Source organism: Engystomops pustulosus, chromosome 2, assembly GCF_040894005.1.
Source record: "Engystomops pustulosus chromosome 2, aEngPut4.maternal, whole genome shotgun sequence".
In the NCBI taxonomy this organism is placed as follows: Eukaryota; Metazoa; Chordata; class Amphibia; order Anura; family Leptodactylidae; genus Engystomops; species Engystomops pustulosus.
In genome coordinates, this window is record NC_092412.1 from 59,723,979 (window position 1) to 59,733,446 (window position 9,468).

The 9,468-nt window shown below is 38.0% G+C and overlaps 1 protein-coding gene across 1 annotated transcript; it reads left to right on the top strand.

Moving 5' to 3' along the window:
* Positions 1-1,401: 1,401 nt before the first annotated feature.
* CYP27B1 (cytochrome P450 family 27 subfamily B member 1) lies at positions 1,402-9,199 on the top strand. Its single transcript, XM_072133028.1, has 9 exons — positions 1,402-1,702; positions 3,878-4,068; positions 4,694-4,890; positions 5,530-5,730; positions 6,653-6,816; positions 7,014-7,180; positions 7,939-8,020; positions 8,130-8,327; positions 8,813-9,199. The coding sequence occupies exons 1-9, from the start codon at positions 1,457-1,459 to the stop codon at positions 8,924-8,926; spliced, it is 1,560 nt and encodes a 519-aa protein (XP_071989129.1). The 5' UTR covers positions 1,402-1,456; the 3' UTR covers positions 8,927-9,199.
* The last annotated feature ends 269 nt before the right edge of the window (positions 9,200-9,468 follow it).

Sequence of the window (9,468 nt, forward strand, 5' to 3'; positions counted from 1 at the left end):
CCTTCAAAATTCACTTTGATAAACCAGGGGAACTTACTCATAGATCCAGGCACAGTGACTGTGTGTAAATCTTCTTATAAGTGTTATCCATGGCCTCCTTCCTTCTAAAATCAACTTTAATAATTATTTAACTGAGCCAGAACAACAATAGGTCATAAAGTCATAAAAACAAAGCCTGTAAGAAAATGGTGCAACAGCTTTTTGTGTCAATTTTTCTGCATTTTTTCCAGCTTTTCAATGCATTGCATAGAATATTAAATTGTTTCACCAGTACATTTTGTCCCCCAGGTACCAGGTACCTCGTATGGCCCTAGAAATCCAAAAACCGAAACTAGCTGTTGTGTTTAGGGGTTCAAATCTTGAGGACATAGCGACAGGATAAAGAACAACACTATTAGGATCTATAAACAGCACATGGCTTTGGGACTGCAATTATTGATAATATCTTTATAGAATATCTATAACTATGTTCAGCCACTGTCGATTATCGTAATGATTGACTCCAAGTCTTTGGACTTCCAGCATTGGCCATCCTGTAAGAAGTCCCATAGAAATCAGTGGTTGAGTTTCTCCCGCACTCCATTGATTTCTATGTTGCATCCAGGGTGGCTTATATCTGTTCCTCTCCTGCAGACGCACAATCACTTTGTAGTCCTAAGGGCGAACTAGCGAGTCTGGCGTCCACATGGTGGATTTTATATGCGCATGTTTTTATTCTATTTTGTGAGTATGTTTTAATAAAATAAACTCCATATATTTGAACATACTACCCTATCTGCTGCTTAATCTCTTCTATAGTAGCTGTACACTATTTGGCTACAGGATGCAAGAAAACGCAGCTTAAAACTGTCTGAATAGCGATCTATTCCCATCCAAATACCGTTTGTGTGGAAGTGTACTGAAGAATTTGGAACATAGTTGGGAAAGGAGTGAAATCATCGATTTATCAAAGGATATATAAGAGGACACACAAGGAGCTCCGGTCAGACTGTTTTATTATTACTAATTTCTAGATGTGGGATCCATCTGTGACTGTTTGGCAGCTCCTATAGGGGATAGTGTGCATCACAAAAACACTTTTTCTTTTGTACTTTGTAGTCCTAGACTACAGTAACAGACGGGAGCTGATGACTATTAAGGGTTAGTGGTGACTGCAGGAGCCACAAGTGATGGGATCCTTTAAGGACCCTCTACTGTACAAGCAGCACAAGCAGCACACGTGGTGGGCACGCTGTGGGCACTAACCCCTACTTGGCCAGCCTCTGCTGCTTGTCCTGCCTTCCCCATTAATAACTTACTAGAAGCTAGGAGTAGTATTTCTCATGGAGGATGATGTAACCTCTGGAGAAGGAGGGGGTGATAATGAGGAAGGGGCGTGCTCTCCCTCTACCTTTCGAGGCTCTTTTACAGCAGGATTATGCTATCTGTTTAAGTATAAATAGGAGAGTTGGCATAGATGAAAGATGCTGCACACAAAGGTACCATCTCCTCACTGGCTAGGATGGCACAGTCACTTAAGCTGGTCAATAGGACTTCAATATTCAGGAACCTCACTGAAGTATGGGCTGAGTCTATGTTCAGAAATCCAGAGACGGTCATCAAAAGACACAAGTCACTGGCAGATGTGCCCGGACCCTCTGCTGCCAGCTTCTTAACTGATATATTCTTCAGGAGAGGACTATCTCGGCTTCATGAATTACAGGTATGTTGTTTTAACATAGACTGTACTTAAAGGGGTTGTCCACTTTCAGCAAATATATGATATGATTTGTGCAAGGAAAAGTGATACAATTTTCCAATTTAGTTTCTGTATCAATTCCTCACAGTTTTCTAGATCTCTGCTTGCTGTCCTTCTATAAAAGCTTCCATTCTTATGTCCAGTGGATAGAAATCTTTCTATGTGATGTGATGGAGGTGCAGGTGTATGAGCCGTTATTATCACACAGCTCCTATTACTCTCTGTGATAATAACAGTTTGCGCACCTGCATGTCCATCACATCACATGGACAGATTTTTATCCACTGGAAGTAAACAAAGAGGCTTCCTATAGCATGACAGCAAGCAGAGATCTAGAAAACTGTGAGGAATTGATACAGAAAGTATATTGGAAAATTGTATTACACAAACCATATCAAATATTTGCTGAAAGTGGACAACCCCTTTAAAGTCTATCTATCTATCTATCTATCTATCTATCTATCTATCTATCTATCTCATATCTATCTATCTATCTATCTCATATCTATCTATCTATCTATCTATCTGTCTATCTATCTATCTATCTATCTATCTCATATCTATCTATCCATACATGTAAAAATTAGACTTTAAACTGAAACCCTGTAACACACTGGAGCCTGATATTGCACAAAAAAGTCAAGCTAAAGTTGTCTGTTACCAGTTATTTAACTTCTTAACGTCACTGCACTTGCTAGATGGGCACTCTTCTCTTCCCATCTATCTCATATCTCTCTATCTCCTGTATTGATTTTCATCTATCTTCCTATCTATCTTAAGTTGAATAAATTGTTGCACATTTAGTTTTCTTAAAATTATTGATATTATGATTTTGTGCAGCTCATACCATATCCGATATGATGTTGTAAATCAGTCTCTTTACAACATGGGTCTTTTGGGGATGCTCTATAATATACTGCTCTGTTTGATGTTTTCGGGGCATGTTGAGCTCATAGTACTATAAGAAGTGAAGGATTATAGCTAGCTGTCCTCGTCACAGCAGCTTTACTAATACAATGAGAATGTGATGATTGACTCATTTTCTACATGACCAATATATTTCTCACTGTATCTCTGACTCCCCATATGAAGTTATGTAGGAAGTACAATATCTCTGTGTACATGACACACAGATTTACTAAACCGTGACCCGAGGCTAATAAGAGGCAGGTTCTACAATGTGTCATGTTCAGTCTTGAGTCATCTCTGTTTCCTCTCTTACATATTTCCTTCTTATATTACTATGAGAATAAGCATATCTGTGAAATGGATTCGCTGCTGGTGAAATGGGACAAAGGCTTTCAGCACCTTCCTGAGTGGACAAGGCTTCCCCTGTCATTTGTACAGCAGAGTCTATGCCACTAATATAGTTTTTGGGGATTATGCTATTTGCTTGATCCCACCATTTATCTATTCAACAAAAAGATGACTATAGAGCTTGTATGTGTACAATAAAAGTTGTTATATACATTGCTTTGCTTGTCTTACCCTGTTCCTGAGTTATATACTACATTATAGTCCAGATCAGTATTCACAATTCTGCTAGTTGTTATTAGAAGCAAGTTAATGACAAGCACCTAGCTAAGTATAAAGAAACCCTTGTTATCCAATATCCTATCATATGGCACTATCCTTATGTCTCAAACCTTTAGTATTTGTTATCTATAAAAATCACTAGCTCAGGTTTACTTACAACCGAAAAGACAACAGTTTTTAGGGAGGCAGTGGTCCCCTTTAGCACCTCTACTTGTTGCACCAATGGTATGTCTGCATCTGTGTTATCACATTGGGGGAGATTTATCAAGACTGAAACATTTGTGAGCACTGGTAAAATGAAAGCTGAGCTGTGATTGGCTGTTATGGGCAACTAAGCACATTCTTACTCTTAGGTAGCATGATAAATGTCCCCCATTGTCCTCAGTTTAGGTACAAAAACTGGTCGTGTATGTTCTCCTGCATCGTAATACTTTACTTTTCTATCTATTCCAAATATACATTTTATATAGTAAATCTTGTATCTATGCTCAATAGACATAGTTGTGTGTGGTTATGTAATATGTAGTAATGTGAATAAGCACTATTTGAATTAGAAGTTTTATGACTTACCTTAACCACATCATTACTTCTGTGTCCCATCAGTTGCAAGGAAAAGCCAAGTATGGGCCTGTATGGAAGGCAAGTTTTGGCCCCATCCTGACTGTCCATGTAGCCGACCCATCACTGATTGAACAAGTCTTACGCCAGGAAGGAAAACATCCAATCCGTTCTGATCTGTCATCATGGAAAGACTACAGGCAGTGCAGAGGACATTCATATGGACTACTTACAGCGTAAGTATATCAATAATAACATATAGGAGAAGGGCCCACAAGATATTTTCTGGTCTTTAATTTCTACTTAGTATATATTTTTTTCTATATGGCTCAACTATCAGCCATTCATTCTATAATAGACAGAGAGCTGTGAATGTAGATCTGATATATTTATAATTTATCCTTAGATGAAGTTCATTTTGGTGGGATCAATTCTTGTTAGATTTGTCTCCTAGATGTCTAGGGGATGCCCTGCTTCTAAGAGTACAAGCAACCCCCACCAAAAAGTCATCAATTTCCCTGCGGCGCCACCACGGGGGGGGATAAAGCATTACATGATGAGATTAGATCCCCTTGTCAAGACTGATAGATTAATATTACCTCATAGCATACAATATCAATATCACATTGGTGGGTGTCCATTGCCAGGCTCCTCCTCAGTCAGTTTTTCATGGCTACGTGTAATGCTGAAATTAACACAGAACTGAAATTGCCTTTAGTTGTGCCTGGTGTAAGACTTGGCTCCCTCTATTGTGGTGATCTATCCTATTGATAGGTCTTAAATATCAGTTACCCAAACCTCAGTTTATGTCATATCAGATCTATATGATTAAGTGTCATTTCTTTATATGCTTTTTTTCAGTGAAGGGGAGGAATGGCAGCAGTTTCGCAGTATTTTGGGGAAGCACATGTTGAAACCTAAGGAGGTGGAAGCATACAGCGATGTCCTGAATGATGTAGTTGGAGACTTAATAAAGAAACTTAAGCACCATAGGAGTCAAAATCCAGAACATGTTGTCAAAGACATCTCTAGCGAGTTCTACAGATTTGGATTAGAAGGTAAAATTAAGACCTTAAAGGAAATCTACCATTTGTTTTTATGCATTGTGAACCAAACATACATTGAGAATGCTGTAGCGACACTGATGCAGAAACATATCTTGTTTAATCCCTGAACTGAGTGGTTTTGCTCAAAAAACTATTATGAAATTCAGGACCTTGGGAAAGCTGGGTGCCCTGGCTGCCATACATAAACACACTACTTCCACATACACAGGAACTTCCTGAACTGTCCAGACAGGACTAATCAACCTGAGCTGGATAACTCATACACAGCAGCTGGAGTATGGTACAGCAATTGATTCCTTCTGCCTGTCATGGACAACACAGTGATGGCATATTTTCGGCTTATGCTGGGCAGGACAGGGCTGTAGCAGTGCATAATTAGGATAAGGAGAAGCACCAGGGCCACTACAGGAGCAACAGAGCCTCATTATCATAATTTTATAATTGTTTTTTCAGCAAAATCAATCAGTTCAGGGAATAAAAAAGATATGTTTCTGCATCAGTGTAGCTACATCATTCTCATATGTTTGGCAGATTTCCTTTAGTTATAGACTTGAAGGTCAATACATTTCATTGTGTATGTTTAAGAATTAAAATTCTACACAGGCTATAAAAGATTTCATCTTTCCCTAGGTATTTCTTCTGTCCTTTTTGAATCTCGAATTGGTTGCTTGGAAACCACGGTCCCTGAAGAAACAGAGAAGTTCATCCAATCCATCAATACTATGTTTGTGATGACCCTTCTGACAATGGCCATGCCCAAGTTTTTGCACAAAATTGTACGCAAACCCTGGCAAAAATTCTGTGAATCCTGGGATTACATGTTTGCTTTTGGTAAGGATTATTTTGCATCTTACACACTCAACTATGATACATATATAAATAAAAGGTGGTCTTCCCAAAAAATCAGCATATTGTAATGTAATATTGGACCAAGAGTTCTAGTCTGGATAGGATCATTGCCTGATTAATGATGTAGTCTTTTTAAGAGGTCACTTTACCTAAACTTTCTTAAAATACATAGAAAACACTACAGATGCTGAAAAGGCACCAACAATCTCGTCATTTAGGTTGGTCATACACGTGACTTTTATGTGTGGATCAGCCAGCGTGCTTATTTATAAGGTGGTCTGCTGTCATCTGCCATCATCTAATTAGGAGTAAGGTGGGACTGTTTCCCTACAGTTTAGCCACTTTTGTGTAAGTTAATCGGGGAGTCAGGGGTTATGGCCAGCTTTAGTGCACAAGTGAAAATCCATGCCTCAATATTCACTGGGACACAGTCTGAGGTGTAATTCCAGACAGAAGAGCTCTTTGATCTACATAATGGAATATGGATTTTACATGGGAGGATACATTGCAATCTCAGTTAATTATTTTTGCTGTTAGCGCTCGGGCTGATGTAATCACAGCTGTGTTGTGTCTTCTCTCTATATCAGCTGTAGGTGCAAACACTACAAGGTCTACAGCAGTTTCCTCTTTTTGATCCTGAAGGCCACATATAGCTTTACATCAGCCACTTCATGTTTAATGAAGTTCTTTGACCTTTCCTGAGTAAACAGCACAAGCAGAATGCAACATCCCTCAGCCGATAGTGATAGAACTACATTTCAATCTACTTTTCCGCGAAACTATTTTATTGTATTATTTCTACAGTTTTGTAAAATAATTTCACTTTGTTTAAAAAAAAAATTGCTTCTTTGTTATTTTTTTGTACAGTATACGTGTATAATATCATTTCTATTTGATTTTGCAGCCAAAGGTCATATTGACCAAAGAATGGCGGATGTTGCAGAGAAACTTTCCAGAGGGGAAAAAGTAGAAGGAAAGTACTTAACCTATTATCTGGCTCAGGAGAAAATCCCAATGAAATCTGTATATGGCAATGTGACGGAGCTGCTTCTGGCTGGAGTGGATACAGTAAGTTAACAATGGATACTGGAAGTTTTAGTAAAAAGTGTAAGGGATGCGGATGCAGTTAAATTAAATTTGGGGAATTTTACCGGATCTGCAATGTGTTTAATTTTAAATTCTATAATAACTTTTTTATTAGTTTGTGTTTAGTGCCCACTTTATACTGTTTGTTGCTTAAGTTTATGTTTTCATATTTATGACAGATTTCTAGCACTCTTTCCTGGAGCCTGTACGAATTAGCACGACATCCGAAAATACAAGCCTCTCTGCACCAAGAGATCCAAGGTGTTCTTCAAGGCCGGGGTATTGCCACAGCGGCTGATGTTGCCAAAATGCCCCTAATGAAAGCTGTTGTGAAAGAAGTGCTAAGGTGAATTTACAAAATATTTATATGTAGCCCTAGACTTTTTATGTATTGCTAAGGGTTTATTTTGAAGGGGTATTCCGGGAATATGAACATCTAATACAAAATCCCATAATGATATAAATATGGAGATTAAAATGTTTGCTTTTATGATTCACAAAATTTTAATGGCATTCTAAAGTAGGCAGAGTTATCTCCAAGATGTCCACCAGCTATAACTACATCTCCCATGATGCCTCAGCTTTCAGTAACAGCTCCTCCCCTTATGCTCTGTTCCCAGTGATGATGTAACAGACTTTCTTGCTCTGTTACCATAGTAATGATGTGTGTAACTGCCATCACTGCACATTCCCTCACTAAGATGACTTCTCACCACAACACCGGCCATACTGGATGCACTGCAACCAACCGACTACAGGCGAACATAGTAGTGATCACATGACCTGCCTAGGCAGGTGAAGGACATGTGATTTGGGCATGTGACCAGTAGCCATCTTCTGTCCTGTGTCTCCTTCACAAGAACAAAGTCACAGTTCTGATTAAAGGGCATTTTAATTCTTCGTTGTAGTCTATGTCCACAGCATTTTTCTGCTAAGGGGAGGAAAATTTCAGATAACAACTAATCACATTAGCTTATATTTTAATGACCCATTTGAATATGAATTATGCTTATTCCTGGAATACCCCTTTATGTAACAATCTGTTAACTACTAACCAGAAATCGGGACAAAACTCTGAACATGAGTTATGTTAATCTCTTTTAGACTATATCCTGTTATCCCTGGCAATGCCCGTGTTGTATCAGACCGAGACATCCAAGTAGGAGAGTACATCATACCGAAGAAGGTAAATTGAGGCCTTTTTACTAGATGGATACACATACGATAGTTAGTTTTAACACAGAATAGTAGAGATTACATAAATGATTCTAATAACAACAACTTGTATCTTTTAGACTCTCATTACGCTCTGCCACTATGCCACCTCAAGAGACGAGAAGTACTTCACAAACCCCAATGATTTCCATCCAGAGCGTTGGCTGAAGAAGGATGAGTCTCATCACCCATATGCCTCTATTCCATTCGGTTTTGGCAAAAGAAGCTGCATTGGAAAACGAATTGCAGAACTAGAGGTGTACCTTGCACTTTCAAGGGTATGTAGAAATAACAAATTGATAATCATATATAGAGCAATCATGGAATTTGTAGTTTACAGTGTTAAATCTATAGACTTGTTTAAAGGACATCTATCACCAGATCAGGATTGTAAAACAAGTGCACTGACATACTGGTTTGTGCCCCCTCTGGATCGATCTGCTCTTATTTTAGCTTCTTATGCCCTTGTTTTTACAAAAAAAGGCTTTTACAAATATGCAAATGAGTCTCAGGGGCTCCTGGTTCTATAGGAGTTAATGGAACCTGGAGCCCATTACACTCATTTGCATAATTTTTAAGCACTTATTTCTTAAAAACAAGAGCATAAGTAGCTAAAAGAACAGCAGATCCTGCCTGAGGAGGCACATACCAGTATGTCTGAATGTTTGGTTTACAATCCTTCATCCTGGTGATATATGTCCTTTTTCTGCGATTAACTGAGTTATTTTTCATCATTGTAATGGTTTCCCAATTTCCTTTACAGATTCTTACTCACTTTGAAGTAAAGCCTGAGAATCCTGAATGTTTGGTGAAACCCATGACCAGAACACTTCTAGTTCCAGACAGAGAAATCAACTTACAATTTCTTGAGCGATAACTTCTTGCGTCCTCTTACTTTTCCTGCTTTGCAGTTCCTTGCGGAATTGTGATTTTATAGATATTTATTATCTCTCAGTGAACTGAAATCCTCATGACTTCTGGAAGAATCCATATGGAGATTGTATTAGGGGTTGCTCATGATAGAACAATGATGTGTGATATGATGACAATTCCATGACTCAGATTTCACAGGCTGTTATATCAATCATTCCTTACCTCCCGGCATTAGTCTGGGGGTGTATATAATATTTTATAGAAAGCGGCTTGTACATATTTATCATCTATTTATTTATCTATAGATATTTATGTAAATATTCATAATATGGTATTGTCAAAATGTGAAAGTCAGTTATCTAAGTTTTATATATGTATATTTTTGTAACATATGTATGCAACGCTTTTGTTATTGATTGTTCTAAAATATTTTTGTATATTTATTTTTTAACATATTAATAAATATTTGTTTTCCATAAGTTAGTTTTCTGTGTTTTACTATGCATAAATGTGGGAAATTTGTTAAGACACTTACATTACATAAAT